The sequence below is a fragment of the Corythoichthys intestinalis genome, chromosome 1, assembly GCF_030265065.1.
Source record: "Corythoichthys intestinalis isolate RoL2023-P3 chromosome 1, ASM3026506v1, whole genome shotgun sequence".
Taxonomy (NCBI): Eukaryota; Metazoa; Chordata; class Actinopteri; order Syngnathiformes; family Syngnathidae; genus Corythoichthys; species Corythoichthys intestinalis.
The window spans coordinates 49,912,502-49,931,204 of NC_080395.1; the positions used below are offsets into that span (position 1 = coordinate 49,912,502).

An 18,703-nucleotide genomic window follows, 5' to 3' on the forward strand; every position below is an offset into this window, starting at 1 on the left:
CTGTGAAGCATGGGGTTGGAAACATCATACTTTGGGGCTGTTTTTATGCAAAGGGACCAGGACGACTGATCTGTGTAAAGGAGGGAATGAATGTTGAATAATAATGTTTTAAATGATTGTACGGCGACCTTGAGTGCCAGAAAGGCGCCTTCAAATAAAATGTCTTATTATCATTATTATTATTATAAGTATGCACAGCTAGCTTATTGAATCGCTAAATTTGATGAAAAAAACGAGCTGCTTGAAAATCGGTTAAAATTGAGCAATTTATAGCTAATTCAAACCACAGGCTCCATTAACTATAATGATAGATTTAACGAACGACTCTGAGGCAAAATGGCCAACAAGTGACGACGCTTGTTCCTATTGGCCCACAGAGAGTACCAGACATCTAAGTTTACATATATATTCTTTCATTGTGCTCACCCTTACCGTCACAGGAAATACGTCACAGGAAATCGCCTGAAAGCAACTGAGCGAGCCGCGCTCGATGGCGGCAGTCTTCGCCCAACGCTGTTACAAACTCTTTTTATCGCTCATGATTGTTTACGTAGTACTAACATGCCTTCAGGAATGGCTGGGCAAACACCGTAAGTTTCTTTGATCGTCTTTATTAGTTAATAGATACATTTGACAAAAAGTCGGTTTTAAATGGCGGGTGAGAGAACTGATACTCGTGAGCCGTGGCCTGCTACTTTTGGTAGCTACCGGGGAAGATTGTTTTTCGTGTTATGACTGTAATTTACGGCCTTAAATATGAGTTGTCATTGTTTCGTGTTGAAGCTTGATGTATGACACAATGAGCAATTTCCCTAATAATCGGTTTGGACTTATATTTCGGTGGCGGCGACTATTTACAGTAGCATGCCTTCACTTACTGATTCTGCAAAAGAGCACTTACAGTATTAAGGCACTTCTTATAATTTACGCTTGTGAAAACCTAGAGCATAGGTTTACAAAATAATTGTCGAAATATATTACAGTTTGCAGATGGTGCCAAGGTAATGTCTGGTTAAATTTGGCACTCAAACCAACAAGAATAGACATCAAGTATCAGAGTATAAGAAATTAATGTAGAACCTATGATCAAATTTGCAAAATTAGCCTTTAAAGCTAATATGTCCAAAGTCCGGCCCGGGGGCCAAATGCGGCCCCTGGTCAAATTTCATCCGCCCCCAGCCTCTGTCATAAAATCAATAACGTCTGGTCCGCACACAGACTTAATAAATTGGTCAGCAGTACTGCTACCATCATATGAAGTAGCTTACACACTAAATGCTGCTCCTCATTTACCCACTAAAAGGCAGCAGCACTCTAAGCAACATTACCCCATGTGACCATTAACTCCCAATTTTCTAAAATGGTGACAATCAACACAAAAACAAAAAGAAAGTTGACTGCAACGGCCGACGCTTCAGGGGCAGATGGAAATTGGACTGTTTCTTCACTAAAATACACAACAACTTTGCCTCATTTGCAAAGAGACAGTCACTGTTTTTAAAGAATTCAGTGTGAGGCGATTTTACCAAACAAGAGACGCTAACATGTACGACAAGATTACAGGGAAGATTCGTAGCGAGAAATTAAAACAACTTGAAGCTAGTTTAATTTCACAGCAGCAGTATTTCGCAGGAACCCGAGAATCGAAAGAGAATGCCACAAAGGCTAGTTGCGAGATTGTTGATATTATTAATTTAAAAAAATAATAAAGCAAATGTGACTCACAGAATGGCTTGCTAAAATTTGCTTAAATATATTGTTCTTCGTAAAGGACGTCAACCAAGGTCGGCCCCCCACATTTTTACCACACCAAATCTGGCCCCCTTTGCAAAAAGTTTGGACACCCCTGCTTTAAAGCATTTCATTCATGGCACTATCCAAGTGGTTGAACAGTGGATGCCACCCAGTGGTTATTGTACTGATGCATGATTTATTGCTGTTTCAGATGTCTAACCAGCCGATGGGATCAGCCAGCCCAGTCTGCGGAAGGGGACACCGGGAAAGTTGCTTATCGTGTCCCAGAGGCTGTCGGCACGTCTTCTTCAAACAGTTCTCCTCCGACGCAGGAAAAACGACAATTAATGGCTGGGCTGGAGAAGCCAGAGCCTCCGGGAGGGGTCGAAATGGCCGCTGCCATGGCTGCTAAAATAAACGCCATGCTAATGGCCAAAGGAAAGCTTTTGACTCCTCCACCGTTGTTGACAAAAGTTGGTACATGTGTGTTTAAATTCTACCAAAATCATAATTGCATACTAGCATTGAAGTGTGGATTGATGATTGTTTTTTTTTTTTTTTTTTTGAAACCTCACCCAGAAACCAGTTTGTGTGCCAACGCCACCCCTGACAGAAGATCTAGTTGTCACGGAGGTTGACATAAATGACGTGCCTATAAACTGCAGAGACCTTCTTACTAAAGGCAAAACCCAAGAGGAGGTGTGTGAACAGACATCCTAGAAGTTCACCATTACAGATATCGCACTAGAAAATGCCATGGAGATTATAATTTGTTTCTGGATTCACTTTTAGATTCGACTGTGTAGCGGGGCAGTTGTCTCAACTCGAGGAAATTACATGTCTGATGTTGAAAGGGAAAAAGCAGGAGGGTATGTACTCGGTCACACAAATTTTGAATTGGGTACATGTCTTCAAGAAACTGCACAGTTAAAGTGATTAACCACTGTGACTGGCAGACATTTTAGGATGAACAGCCATGGTCACATTTTTGAACACCCTTACAAGTCGAACATAAAATGCTTAATGTACATGTTCTTTCACGTGAAATTATGAACTTCCTTGTTGTCCATTACCTTTATGATTTGTCTCCTTTTAGACAAAGACCTTTGTATTTACATGTCCAGGCAAAGACTCAGGAGCAGGTTAATAGTAAGTCACATTTTTGCTCATTTTCAAGCATACATATCACAAAGTTTCGTCTTATAACTTTTCTCTCACCGTAGAAGCAGTCTCGAGAATAAAGGAGATCATCACTGAGGATATGTTGAGAGTCTCCGCGGCTTCAGGGGGGCAAACAATGCCCATTATTCCACCGCTCACGCTGTATCCTCAGCCCTCTCGGCCCGTTGTCCAAACACCCAACACCAGCTCAACACTGAATCAGGGCCATAGACCGGCCGCTCCTCATCCGGGGGTAGGTATACTTCTTTTCAAAGCTACTGTAGATATCTCTTTTTATTTGGAGGTCAAGAAAGTGAGACAAGTGAAGACCATGTTGTCATCACTGATACCCACCTCCAAAACTAAATAGCAGAGAGAAGATCCTTGGTTTAAAGATGGGAGCCATGGGTTACTGCATCTGCTAACAATATATAATAATAGAGAAATTGTCTATTTTTGTGCCCCAACCCTTTGAATTATAGTACTAAGGCAAAATGTTTTTAAAAATGTTTCTTGGTAGAACTTTGTCCACACAAAGATCTTTGTGGGCTTGGAACAGTCGCTGCCATCGTTCAACGTAAATGAAAAGGTGGAAGGTCCGGGAGGAACATACTTGGGTCACATACAGACTGAAACGGGAGCCCGAGTCTTCCTCAGGGGCAAAGGTTCCGGCTACATTGAACAGGCGTCCAAACGGGAGTCCTTTGAGCCGCTTTATGTTTACATCAGGTATGATGGCATCTCCTTCAGGCACGTGTTTCTTTGGTGTGTGCTATATTTTTTTTCCCGTGAAATGTACCTTGGTACAATATAGTAATGTTAGGAAATGCTGCGGCAGTGCTCCCTGATACAGTTGAAAGCTGAAGTTTACATAAACGTATTAAAAAGTTGTTTTTTCTCCCCTCTTGTCTGGCATGAAACTGAAATAAGCCGATCCTGTTTTAGATCAAGTTGGATTGGCAAAATTATTTTTATTGGAAAAATGCAGTCAGAATACTATGCCTTTACATACTGTATATGAGGAAACTCAGATGAAGATGATGTCATGTTTTTGGAAGCCTGTGATAGGTTTAAAAACAGCATTTGACACCATAAACGTACTGCTTTTGTTACCGAGATGAAGAACGTCGAAAGGAATCTGCCAAGATCTTAAGAACTTTGGATTCAAACGCATCTGCTTCATCCTTGGGAGCAATATTCATGTAGCTGAGGAGTCCACAATGCAGTGTTATTTTAGAAATACATGATTCGGAGAGCTGTTGTATTTTTAAGGTAATTTTTAGGCATAAAAATGCTTAAAATTGAATAGTAGGGTTTATTTATGGATTTCATCTTTTAAAAATACATATAAAACCAGTTTTTTTCGGGCTATAAGTTATACCAGCACAAAAAAATTAAATGCATAGGGAAAAAAAAGATTTTAGGGGAATTGTATTTAGTGGTGCAACGATTAATCGATTAAATTGAGTAATTCGATTTAAAAATAAATAAATAAATAAATTGTTTTGAAAGTGCTGCATTTAGTTTTATTGATTTGGGTGGATAGACTGCCCTCTAGTGGCAACAGTGAATATGCCATAACTCGTCTAATATGGCTGAATCCAGCAGCTCCCTGTTAAGACCGACATATGGTATGTTTTTGTTTGAGCTAATATGTTTGCTTTAGAGAGGGCCGATTATGGGCGCCCATATTTGGAAATTGGACATATATCTGTATGGGCCTTTTTTTGTAATCTGATCGGCCGATATGAAAACATAAATTTAAAACTAGGTTATTTTGGCTCAAATGCAGCCGCGCCTCTCCTGCCTGATGTCTCCTGCACTAGTATTCACCCCGTCCTCTGATTGGTTAAATGGTAGTGCTAAATGGAGTTATTCTTGTATTGCGCCTTTCCAAGTTTTTAAGGCCCTCAAGACGCTTCATACTATATCCTTATCTACCTACTGGTGATGCAGCACCAGGAGCAACTAGAGCAGGGCGGTAAACTGAAAATTTACCGTCACCGAAATTCTTCACGATGACTGACATAATTTTGACCATGTCGGTAAATTCGGTAAATTAATAAAACAAGAAAATAGTCTTTTCATCCCGCTTTGACTCTGTGTTGTTCGTCTATGTTCATTCCCCTTTAAGAAAACAGTCAATGTGCTTACATAGAGAGTCACGTGATCATCGGGAAACAGAAGCCCGGTAAGCTAACGCTAGCAGCTAACTTTACAAGCAAAACTTGATGGAGTGTGGCTTAAGGGAGGTTCGCCAAACTCTCACCCGACATTTAGTAGACTCTTGGTGGCATCCAGACGGGCTTTCACCCGCTGTCCTCCCTTGTTCTCACGATTTCCGGAGATGTTGCTTTCAGTACTTTCTACTGGTAGCCAGGCCACAGGCTAACGCTAGCGGCCGCTAGCGGCTAACGCTACAAATGAACGTGATGGAGTCGGATAGCGCCTCTAACCTTGTCGAAACGGCTGAACTTAATGAGTGGATTGGGCACGGACTGCATCCAGCAATTACTATGTCGCGTTATTTTGTATCTATCTGTGTGTGATTTCTCAGATAGCTTTTGTGATGGTAAAGCATTCAGTTTAAAGCACAATCCAACGGTGAAACTTATAATATGACAGAAATGGCCCCAGCTATTTTTCTGTATAAAGTAAACACTTGTATTGAATAATTATGTCACAGCAGCCATTAACAATAAATTGTCTTTTTGAAGTGTCCTGTTCAAGCTGCAAGTCATTTGTGTTACAATGACATGTTTGCACAGGCATATCTATTCTGACAATGTACACTGTTTTTGACAATGTACATTCTTCAAGCCATACACGCCGTTATAAATGCTCATACTTAATTCTTATTGTTTACAATACATTTTGCATGTACAATTGTTAAATATATCAAATTGAATGCTGGTAAATAAATCAACAAGAAACTGTTAATCTGTATTTCATGCATTGATTCAGATTTTCAAATTATATAACAGTTCACTTGGGCGAATTTATCGTCATTTATCGTTATCGAGGTAAATCGGCTCAATTTATTGTGATACGTGTTTAAGGCCATATCGCCCACCCCTAGGAGCAACGTGGTGTTTGGTATCTTGCTCAAGGGTACATAGACAAGGTCATCAGGGCAGATAATCGAACCCAGAGTCTCTAGGTCGGGGAACGACTACTCTACCGCTGAACCATGAGTGAGACTTGTAGTCCAGAATATATAGAAAGTACTTGGAGTTGTGTGCTAACAATGACATTTCTTTTGCAGTCATCCAAACGCAGCTGGACTGGAGGCAGCCAAGCTACTTACAGAGAGTCTGTTACAAACTGTAAGTTGCTCAACTCATTTGAAAGTAAATGAAACTTACATGGAGGTTTAAGAAGGTGAAGCTATAAAAGCAAGTAGTTATCACTGATACACACCTCCGAGAGTAACAACGGTAGCGTGAACCGCCTGATCTCCTGAATTAGATCCTGAGTGCTCTGCATCTACCCACAATACATTTCCAGAATGAATCAACTCTGCTGTCATACAACCTTTATTGAATGCGTGTCTTTCGTCCACCTACAGGTGAGAGCCGAGCATGCCAGCTTAAAGTCGTCGTACACGGCCACCGCCTCAACCCAACGTGAGTTTAATTCTCTGAATTTAACAGGGATGACAATATTTAGAAGTTTGCTTCCCACATCCCGTCTGTTTGCCAGTGGTCCAACATTGGTTGGTCACACCTGTTACTGATGTATGTGACCGACGCCGTTAACACAGCATTCTATACTTTCCTTTCAGCATACGCAACTCATGGATATCCACCTAATAGCAATTACTCTAGCCAGTGTTCCTGGTATAACTACCCAGCCAATGGGTATGCTGGAGGCTATTCAGCGTACCCGGGAGCCGGTGGTTATTGGAGTAATGCAAATGGTCCTCCAAGTCATTCTAACATGTCGACAACCCCTCCGTCTTCTCAGGCAATGGTTCAGTATCCGGTGTGTCCACGGAATCCAAATCCCTATCTTGTGGAGGTAATCTTTTTAAAATCTTGAAGTGGGTTGTTAAAGCTCTCATGAAAATACTCTGTTGTAGGAGTTATTCATTATGGAAACGACCCTTTACAGGGCACTTGTTAAAATACTATGAAATTTAGAAAAATCATAGTTATAATAAAAAAAGAGAGGGAAAACTTCAGCGTGTTGCTGACGGCCTTAACCAAAGTTTGTTTTTATTAAGTTGAGTCTCATTGCTTTTTAACATTTTATTAACATATTTTATATATTCCTAAAAGATATGCTAAAAATAATTAATAATAAGAGCACTAGTGTGCTATATATGCTGAAGGTACCCTCTACTGGCAAATTCCTAACTTACAAAAAGCTGCCTATTATTGGCTAACTCATAACTATAAGTTTGCAATTAATGAATTAGCCCTGATACAAAAAAAATCTAAATTCAAGCTCTGACGATCAGTGGATACTGGCCCATGCTACATAGCTACCAATCTTTAAGTCGATAGGCTCATGAATGATGGAGGAGGTAGGACTTAAAAATTAGATTCCACAAGAACAACAACTACTACTACTACTACTTGAGTAGATACCCTTGAAAGACATTCGGCCTTTAAAAAATGCATGATTATAATTGCGACCTGACATCCAAATATATGGACTTGGGTCATGTAGGCCACACTTGTGGACAAAATGTTAATCTTCTGGTCTATATGACCCAATGTGTGATGTCCACATAGAAGTTGAATGCGTAGATAACAAGGAGAAAGAAAAAGTTGGGCAAAACCTGAAATATTAAGTTGATCAATTTCACTTAATTTTTTCAATTTTATCAGGGAAAAAAAGATTGTTAAAGTTTTAAAACTAAGTAATTTTAACTAAACATTTTAAGTAGGGCTGCAGCTATCGAATATTTTAGTAGTCGATTAATCGATGGACTAGTAAGTTCGAATAATCGAGTAATCTGATAAGGAACATGAAAAATTAAAGTACCTGAGCTAAGCCTCAAACGGTGTATATATATATATATATATATATATATATATATTTTTTTTTTAAATGAGGATCTATGTACAACAAAAGAACAATTGGCTGACTTACACAGAAAAAGTCTGCTAGCTTAAATGCTATAAAATGCTAAAGTTTTTTCACAATGCTCTTAACAAATGTTTCAGACACATATTCCTACAAAATACGGCTAAATATACCAATAAATTATGAATGCATTAAAAAACATCAGCTCAAATAAAAACTTAGCTTACAATGGTCTTAACAGGGAGCAGTTGGATTCAGCCATGTGAAAAGAGGCAGACCAGAGGGCAGTGTATCCACCCTAATCAATTAATCTAAATGTGCAACGCCACTTTTATTAAACGAATACTCAAAGCAACAAAATTTAATTCGAATATTTTTTTCTAATCGAATACTCGAGTTAATCGATTAATCGTTGCAGCACTAATTTTAAGTAAGTTGGACTTCAGTTTCAGTAAGTATAAGTTGCCCTGCCCATGGGTTCAAATTTGGGCCACCACATTGGCAGTGGAGTGTGCAGACAACTGAGCTACCCTGACTGCCTGTTGCTTTATTAGGTACCGTGAGTGAGACTCAGACTAAATTCACACAATTTTTTGTTTCATTTCAAGTTCAGTTCGCGCAGACATTTAAGTATGGCCTGCAAACTTGATCATGCAACTTAATCCAACTCATTTAACAAAGTTAACAATATTTACACGATGCTAGGAATACATAAAATAAGTTGCTTAAGAATTTATTTCTATCTTAAAATCATAAGTTGGCATGACTATTAGGAAGTTTTTTTTCTTAACAGTGTACTTCTTATTTTTAACTCTTAGCTACTACAGGGCATTCCAAAATGGTTGACCCCATTCTAAATGCCCATATCTCGGAAATTGATCTTAGTGAAACTAAATACACTTTATGTTAAAGGTCATAAGTTTTATTGGTTAAATTTACAAAGAAAAGTACAAAAATTTGTTGATTCTATGACAGATTTTCATAAATGCTCAATATGAGCGCCGCCTGTGACTCACTGTGCACACGTCAAGTCGGTATTCGAGCTCGTGCCAAAGTCGCTGTAGCATGTCTTCGGTAACAGTTTCCAGTGCAATTGTAATTCTCTCTTTTGTTGCTTATTTGGTGCCTTCTTTGCAAAATTTGTGAAGAAGGCACGCTGCACTGTCTTTGGTGACTGAGTCCGAGCATACTCTTAACACGCAAAATGCCTTTTCTTTTGAAGTGAACGGCATTTCTTAACCTGAAAAGATAGAAATGCCAAACGTTACACACAAAAACCTGAAACTTTTCTTAAGCCTGAACGATATTGGAAAAAACTATTGTTGCGATTTTTTGGGGGGTTCGCGTTATATTGCGATATAATATTGCGATATTAAGAAATTCTCACTAGATGACTTGAAGTAGGTGTTTGGAAAGACTGGATGATTCATTGTGACCACAGTGTACAGTGATCCCTCGTTTTTCGCGGTTAGTGGGGACCAGAACCCGCCGCGAAAAGTGAAAAACCGCAAAATAGCGCACCTGAGTGGTGTGTGCTCAATGTATTTATTCAGATTTAGCATTTGAAAGAGATGCATATAAGCAGGGGTGCACATAATTTTTTCGCCCAGGTTCTCAGAGGAGGACCTGGAGATGTGACTTGGTCCTCATTGTGCTTGAGAGCCGACCCGCCTGATGCGATAAATTTATGACAAGCTTTACTTAGAGCCAATTAACTTTAATTAATTATATTAACAATTAATGCTTGATTAACATCAACTGGCACAACAAAATTGCCATTACTTTGAAGTGAAATGTAAAGAAATAAAAGCACCAATTCAAAATAAAAGGCATTACGCGGCTCCCACATTAACTCCAATCCTTTTTAAAAGTGGGATGTCCTCCTCATGAGACCTCATTGAACGTGCATGTTTAGCTTTGTAAAATGCGAGCAAAAACACGTTTGTCAGTGCATTGCGCTGTTCATTACCTTTATTCCGCGACTTGTCCATAGGGCGAGTGGGGTCATGTCTGACATCGATAGTTTGCTTAATTGCCACATGCTCTGTTTTTTCGTGCTTTTCAAAGCTTGGATGGCTGAAATTCTTTGACCCTACATAAAATGCGCTGCTCTTATCGGCGACATTGGGATTCTCACGGCACATTTTGTACCGCATTTCCGTGCGAGCATCATTTGCTTCTAGCCATGGTACCTTCTGTAGCCACTTTTCAGCAAAAGTCCTTTTTTTCGGTAGCTCCGGTGACGTCTCTGTCGTCTGTCTGTCTTTTTACGGGGGTGGGGGAACACGGAAGTAATTACTCAGTGTGGCCTGCCTCTTCGACATTTTGAGAAGTTATTTTATCGTGTCCGCCGCAAATACAGTGGTCAGCCATCGGTACGCAAAAGCGTATGGGAGCCGTTGAGGGCCAGCGCGTTTGTCTACGTCCAGTACGCATGCGCGCATGCGGACCACTTATGTGCACCCCTGCATATAAGACATGTTTCTTCACTTTTTTCCCCCAAAGTATGATTTAGAAAAAATGTATAGTATATATATTGTATACTATTATATATTTTAATAAATGATTTTTAAGCACTTCAAATGACAAATTATGATCAGTTTTAAACATTACTGTCCCACCGAATCATATTTATACCAGAATAAAGTAGTAAAAAAATGCTTGCCTTTATTAAATGCTTCTGTTTACTTACCTTGGCTGTGATTCCTGGAGTGACGTGTGGCTGTGATTCCTGGAGTGACGTGTAGAAATTACAAACTCCTCAAGATCACTTCTAGCCACGACATAACATGTCCGGCTGCCTCGAACGTCTCGACACACACACACACACACACTCATTCCAGCGCGCGCTTCCTTGCGCAGCAACTCTTAAGTTAAACGATGATTTACGTATGAGGCGCATGTGAAGTCTGCTTCTCTGGCAAGATCAAAGACCAACCATCTGTCAACATTGTTAACTTTAATAGGCGAGTGCCACAGTGATTAAGGAACAAAGAGCTGGGAGAGGGAGGGAGGCTGTGTGAGTGCATGAAGTTTGTGGGATAAAAAAAAATAAACTATTGCACGTCCTTGCGATGGGACTATTGCGGATGCGCACATTGCAATGGCGATGTTAAAACGATATATCGTTCAGGCTTAACGTTTCTACACAAGCTGTGAAAATTTGAGGCCATTCCAACGAAAATTGTTAAATTTATTGGCCTACGAAATGGGGTCAAACATTTTGGAACACCCTGTACTTCTTTATTTATTTTTTTAAATAAAGGTTCATGTAAATGTGTCTTATATTGTGTTAAAGGGTGCTGGTCGAGGTGATACAGCGGACCGTCTAGGAGCTTTACACACTCAGCCTGACACAGGAAGTTCACATCAGCATGTCTGTGAACCTACTGAGGAACAAAAGGTTAGCTATGGAGTCATGCCTGCAATCATGCTCCTTTGAACAATACTCTTGAAGCATATTGAATGCTACTTTGAAAAATAATGGTCAAACATTTTGGGCAAGTTTAGCCTGCCAGCTGCTCCCAGGAGACTCCTGCTCATCAAAAGTCCACACCTCCCCCCGCTGTCAACCAAGAAAAAACAGTAGAGAGGTCTGTCCTTGTGAATTCGCCTTTAATTTTTTGTTTTTATGTATTTACCTGGACTGTTAATGAACTTTTTAGGATGCTGATGCCCCCGCCACCGCCTCCCTTGGCCGTTCTCACCTCTGGCCCGCGCAAGCGACCGAGCGACATGGCTACCCAGGCTCCAGACAGTCTGCCCAACAGTGCCGCAACTTCGGGTACGCCCCCGATTTTTAATGCTCACATCCTCAGATGAAGTTCACTTCAACGGACCTTTTTACAATGGTGTCACACATACTTCCTGGTGGTAAAAACCTTTACTTTCTCCTCGTGCCACCAGAAAACAACTCCTAGTAAAAAGGTATACAGTATTGACCGCTTCAATCCAATTAACTTGACCAACTCCGAAATCGGAGAGAAAAGAGGAGCTGTACCATGTCTTTATCACTGACCAAAGTTGTCATTTATGCCACCTGCAGTTTTATTTTTATTTATTTTTTTATTTTTTTTAAATCTGGTCAAATGGTACAGTACGTAAAAGTTTGTACGTCACTAGTGCCATGAGAGAACATGTTGCCACCCGGAAGAGCGTGCGATGTCCCAGTGAATTGGTCTGGCATGAAATGGCACCTCCGCCCCCTGTGGAGGAATGAAGGACGAGTGAAGCCTGTGAGATTTTCTCTCCTGCTGGACGCTACTAACATTGTCTTCTTCTATATGTCTTTTTGTCTTTCCCTTGTTCTTTCTCTCTCTCCACATGTTCACGGACCTGCTGGCCATCGATGTCTTGACCTGGCTGACCTGGGATCAAACTGACTGCAAACTACCGCTAACATGGGGTTCCTCAATGCGTTCCTTTGGGGGTCCTCTCTCTCTCTCTCCCCTTCCCCCATCCTTTTTTTGTCTTAAAGGTCTTGTGAAAGAAACATGTGAGAAGAAACCCAAGATTTTGTTGGATGCATCAGGGCTGGTGCCATATGGTGGAGACTCTTCCGATGAAGAAGAGGAGAGGACTCGTAGCAGTAAGACCAGTAACTCATGACTCAGCCCGATATGTAGGATACACAAACGAAAGCTACTTTCAGCAACAGTCTTGAATCCAACCTAAAAGAAAAATCCATTTTTATACTATGACCCTGCTAGCTTAAGAGTCAGTTTCTTTATTTTCTGTTCTAGATGAATTTTACATGCTTAAATAGGCATTAAAAGTTAAAATAATAATAATAAATTGTATAGTTACCCTTACAAATGACCATGTTCATATTTTCCGATTTTGGGAAGAGCCTAGCCAGTATTTACTTTTTCTGCTCAGACCAATGCTGCTCTCTTGTGACAGCTTTAAGCAATTACAATGTATTGTGCATTTATCAATACCGGACAAATCCGGAATTTGCCTATTTATTAGCTCATGAACACATTGCGACAAGGTTATTTATTTTACCTTATCAACCTAGTCACTTTCAGAAACAATGGTCATGAAAACAAAGTACAATAACATCAATTACATTTCCTGCAACCCGGTTTTAAGTGTTTTGGGGTAAAATTTATGTATATGTGTGCCTACAGTTGTTACAATGAGCAGTCGCAAGACAAATTTTTATTTTCGTTGATCACAAATAAGCCCCATTTTTCCTTTTTACTATTTGAATTCTGTTACATCAAATACTTGTGAATTTCTGAATACCGGAGGAATCTTGAGGATGGTGATTGACTCGCTCATGAACACAATGCAAGATTTGACCTGTTTATCAAATTAGGAAACAATAGTCATTAAAAAAAAAAAAAAACAACAACAACAACCGAGAAAACAAACTGCAACTGCTAAAACCACTTTAAACCTTTTCGATGGAGTGTTTTTTTGTTTTTTTTTCATACCGATGTTACAATAAACCAGATTTATACAGCAAGGTATTTTTTTAAACCACAAATCAGGCCCCATTTTTTTTCCTTGAAGCTATTTGAATTCTGTTACAGATGGTTTACTCACATTTTACGACCTTTTTCTTCTCTTGGAAAATGATGGCTGTCTGTTCCCATGGAATACTTTAATAAAACACCTCAAACTTGACTCATTTTTTCTGTTTTACTTAATCATGTAATTGTCATTAACTCAACGGATGACATTGATAGCAATAGATGACCATTCAATTTGAACTGGTAGGGTTTGCAGGGAGTGAAAGAATGTTCATACCCTACCAGCCCTTCCGGTTTAATTGGATTGGACGTCTAGTATTGTATTGTGTATTTTGGAGCTTCTTTCCCAGTGTGTATAGTCAGAGCACCCGGACTGTCCAGTCCAAAGCAAGGTTGCACGTAACGCTGAAAATGACACTGGAAGGTGTGCAGGTGTTGTTCAAGATCCACATTATAATAAGACAGAATGCCCCGGTCATAGTCCAACGCCAAGCCAATTCGGACAGGGTTTACAGTGATCCTTAGGTCAGGGCTCTGGCCGTTGTGCAGAAACTCGTACCTGTGTCTGGAAAAATTGAAAATTGCCATTTATTTACAGTCTTTGACATTATTTAACCCTTGTGTGCCGTTTTTTTTTTTTTTTTGTTATTTTTTTGCGACACATAGGAAAAAACGTTCCATTTTGGAACATTGCTTTGAAGTGTAATATCAAAGTCATTTGTGAATATTTTTTCACTTGCGACCACATTAAAAATGTTCAGTGGCATCAGACCTATCCATACATACAGTGGGGAGAACAAGTATTTGATACACTGCCAATGGGTTTTCCCATTGACTGTGTATCAAATACTTGTTCTCCCCACTGTATATAGTTTTTATTTATGATGCCCTCTATGGAAAATAAAAGCAATATTGTGCTAAGAGCAAAGGTAACTCATCTGCTTATATATAAAAACATTCAAATTGGAATATTCAATACTGACAAATTAGAGCCTTTGATATGTTAATAAATCATAACATTAAAAATTTTTTGGAACAACATTTTAGATTTTTTTGCGACACATAGGAAAAAACGTTCCGTTTTGGAACGTTGAAGTGTAATATCAGTAATTTCAGGATTTTTTTTTTTTTTTACTTGCGACCACTCAAAATGTTAAGTGGCATCAGACCTATCCATACATATAGTTTTTATTTATTTTTGATGCCCTCTATGGGCAATGAAAGCAATATTGTGCTAAGAGCAAAAGTAACTGTCATCTGCATATATATATATATATATATATATATATAAGGGCTGTCAAAATTAACGCGTTAACGCGCGGTAATTAATTTTTTAAATTAATCACGTTAAAATATTTGACGCAATTAACGCACATGTCCCTCTCAGACAATATTCTGCCTTTTGTTAAGTTTTACAGCAAGGCGTTTTGTGCTGTCTAACAGCGAACTCTTTTGGTCGCTTTGCGACATGGTTTATTTTTTTCTTGCCAGTTCAATATGGCTGCACGACGTCTCTGTTGTGCTTATATGATCCTTGGAAAAGATTTGTCCGTAAGTATGGTTGTTGTAAAGAATGTACATATTATGTTAATAAGTGAAATGTTATATTTTTTGTATGAGACGCTTTTTGTTTATGTTTAGTCAACCTGTATAGCGTGCTAAGCTAACGTTGTTGCTAATGCAATGCTTGTTTACTTTTTTTTTTGTAGTTTTATGTAAACGGTCTAAAGAGGACAATGGTTTGAGGCCATTTTATTAATAAATCAGATGAAAAAGGAAGTCTGATTATTAAGGCGTCGTTCACTAGCTGTCTAGCTTTGGAAAAAGTAGACGCTTCGGAGTGAGGACAGCATAGACAGATTTAAATGACAGTAGAGTGAAATGCCCACTACAGTCCTTATGTACCGTATGTTGAATGTATATATCCATCTTGTGTCTTATCTTTCCATTCCAACAATTTATTTTACAGAATATATATATAATTCACAGAAAAATATGGCATATTTTATAGATGGTTTGAATGGCGATTAATTCCGATTAATTCCGATTAATTAATTTTTAAGCTGTAATTAACTCGATTAAAAAAATTTAATCGTTTGACAGCCCTAATATATATATATATATATATATATATATATATATATATATATATATATATATAACCATTCAAATTGGAATATTCAATATGGACAATTAGAGCTTTCGATATGTTAATAAATCATAACACTTTATTTTTGGGGGAACGCAACATTGTTTTTTTGCGACAGGAAAAACCTTCCATTTTTGAACGTTGCTTTGAAGTGTAATATCAAAGTCATTTCTGAATATTTTTTTACTTGCGACTACTCAAAATTTTCAGTGGCATCCGGTGGGTATCCGGTTTTACAGGTGAGAGATACAGGTGTATCGATAGTAATGTTACCATTCGACAGTAATTAGCCATTAAATATTCAATGAACCGATGGTAGATCTAGAATTGGGCTATCGCGAGCACAAGAATTGTAATGCCTAGTTCAATGTATTGTTGAATATGATACTAATTTGGCTTCACATGCTGCGCTTGTCATTTATCACACAGCACACTTAGATCGAGACCGCACGCATAATATAATATGGACAAGCACTACTCACAGTCGTGGTTGCCTCAACTTCCCATGCATTTCGGCAGACTGCTACTAGTCGCCGTCATTACCCGATCGTCACGGGCGTGTCATAACGCGAGAGCTAACGAAACCACTGTAACGCACGCTCCGCAGCAGGCCCGGATCTAGGTTTACCCACCTGAGTGGGCACTAAGAAATCTTGAGGGGGCACCCCCAATGCAGGCTTTTTTTTTTACCCTCTGCATTTCTTTAATTTTTCTTAAATTTAGTCGTATAATTTTCTCCATCTTGTTCTGAGTGTTAACGGCTGGTTAACAGATTAATGCATCAGATTCTTCCACTTACTTTAAGTAAATATTACTATTGCTACAGTATTTGTTCTTATTAAGGCCATACAACTACAATTTGGTCATTTTTCACCTATATCAAGAGAAAAATGCTTTCCAATAATGTTTTGAACAATATCTATTCTTGAATTTAAAACCATTTCTGACAAGTTTTTTAAGCTTATTTTCAGCTAGATATTTTTCTTATTTCAAGAAATCTAAGTGAGTAAATTTAATTGAAGCACTCACAGATAATTTCACTTATTTCTAGTATATTTACACTGAAAACAAGGGAAGCTTTTCTTTTTTTTTTTTTTTTTTTTTTTTTGGGTTTTGCGGTGCATATGTAATGGTTTCATTGGTACAACGTTTGATTAAACCTTTGTTTTTAAAAACTACTTAAGAAACATTTTGAAAACTTCCAGAATAAGTGTCTGGATTTTATAAGCAAATTTAAATTGCAATATTTAAACGCAGAGGTGGGTAGAGCAGCCAACATTTTTACTCAACTAAGAGTAGTGTTACTTCAAACTAATATTACTCAAGTAAGAGTAAAAGTAGTCATCCAAAAAATGTACTCAAGTACAAATAAAAAAGTATGCAGTGAAAAGAATACTCAATTAAGAGTGACATTTTGAGTAACTGCTTTTTTTTTTTTTTTTACAATGGTATATGAACCGTTGTTATAATGATACTGGACAATAACACATTACATAACCGCATAAAGCCAAAGAAATACAATAAAAATGTATTCCAATGAGAGAAAAAAAACACAAACGAGGCATTCTTCGTCCAAAGAGCATGAGTGCCCTCTGGTGGAAAAAATAGTTCCTCGTTTGAATAGTGAAGAGTTTCTTCATTATTACTATTTAGAAATTAAAAGGAGCATACATCCGGTTATCCTTGGTCAATCAATGCCAAATAAAAACTGGTATAGAGGTTGAAATCCGCACTTTTGAGTCCTGTTGAGAGCAGCGCTCAATATAAAATACTTCATTTTTTTACGGTACTAAAGACCACATGATTGAGCAGGCTGGTGTGAAGCTAGGACGGCAAGCTTGCGTCTGATTTGTATAATGGAGTCATGTGATTATTTTTGCGACGTCTCATTGGTGAAATCGGTAGAGCTACTTGGTACTACTACAGCTTTTACAGCGACTCTGCATCGCTGGCAAAAACACTTTTTTATGTTCTGTCGGGAGGAACACGGCTGCCCACCCAATAATATGGTATTGGTACAGATATTGTGATATCTTTTTACTTTCTTCGACCGAATATTTAGTGTAACGACCCCACAATATTATTGCTGTTCTATCAGCTTCCTACCGTCAGCGAACGCCTCTGGTACGGATGGGTGTGTGTGGTTGGATGAGTAGGAGTGGGCGGGGCGAGCGGAGGGTGCGTGTGTGTATGTGCCTGGAGGAGCGAGAGGAAGCGCGCGGATAACAAATGAGGTTGGAAAAACAGCTTGTTTAGGTGATTGCTTGTTCGGCGTTGTTGCTGCCAACAGTAACCGTTAATCCTGCTGTAAAAAAGTAGGTGAGACCAACTCGCTGTGCGTTCTCTATATCCAGTGCGACGCTACAATAGATATTCCCGACATTTTGATTGGGTGGGCACGACTCACGTCTGGGTGGGCCGTGCCCACCCCGGCCCACCCATACATCCGGCCCCGCTCCGCAGCATTTTCTTCACAGCTCAAAACGAAACTATTAGCAACGAGGCAACATGCTAAAACAATGGACAGTGTGATCACCGACGCCAGCGACGTACAGCGATTGATTTTCAACGCACCCAGAAAAACAAAAGTCGGACTTCGACGGGAGCCAGATCTGTTCGTATGGGACAGAGCTTGTGTGGAGCGGTACAGAGATCGTGAGTTCTTAACCCTGAAAAATAACCGACTACAATGGTGGAAAGGGCGGCATATTGTTTCCACGAAACGCAGTCTACTTAAATATGAACGTGGATTAGTTGAATTCCTCAAGAAGATTCTGCCCTTCAGGAAAGATATGGACAGTGATGGCGAATAAGAAATGAGAAAGCACAGGCATAAGTGAATGACTTTGCTGTGTATTAGGTTAAAGCAGACATGTCCAAAGTCCGGCCCGTGGTCAAATTTCATCCGGCCCCCAGCCTCTGTCATAAAATCAATAACGTCTGGCCCGCACACAGACTTAATAAATTGGTCAGCAGTACTGCTACAAGCATATGAAGTAGCTTATGCACTAAATGCTGCTCCTCATTTACCCACTAAAAGGCAGCAGCACTCTAAGCAACATTACCACATGTGACCCTTTACTCCCAATTTTCTAAAATGTCGACAATCAAAAAAAAAAAAAGTTGACTGCAACGGCTGGCGCGT

At 39.2% G+C, this 18,703-nt stretch overlaps 2 protein-coding genes across 2 annotated transcripts in view; one reads left to right on the forward strand and one right to left on the reverse strand.

Moving 5' to 3' along the window:
- The first annotated feature begins 448 nt into the window (after positions 1–448).
- Positions 449–13,560, forward strand: LOC130915668 (KH homology domain-containing protein 4-like). The gene is made up of 14 exons (XM_057835647.1): positions 449–590; positions 1,946–2,207; positions 2,314–2,433; positions 2,527–2,603; positions 2,831–2,883; positions 2,958–3,148; positions 3,416–3,624; positions 6,161–6,221; positions 6,464–6,521; positions 6,680–6,915; positions 11,228–11,332; positions 11,440–11,522; positions 11,595–11,713; positions 12,407–13,560. The coding sequence occupies exons 1-14, from the start codon at positions 562–564 to the stop codon at positions 12,535–12,537; spliced, it is 1,734 nt and encodes a 577-aa protein (XP_057691630.1). The 5' UTR covers positions 449–561; the 3' UTR covers positions 12,538–13,560.
- The window catches only part of LOC130915663 (fibronectin type III and SPRY domain-containing protein 2), a 32,434-nt gene continuing 24,134 nt past the window's right edge, over positions 10,404–18,703 (reverse strand). Inside the window, exon 13 of the mRNA XM_057835636.1 lies at positions 10,404–13,974. Coding sequence (XP_057691619.1) covers positions 13,722–13,974 — 253 coding nt within the window. The 3' untranslated portion in view covers positions 10,404–13,721. The remainder of the gene's footprint in view (positions 13,975–18,703) is intronic.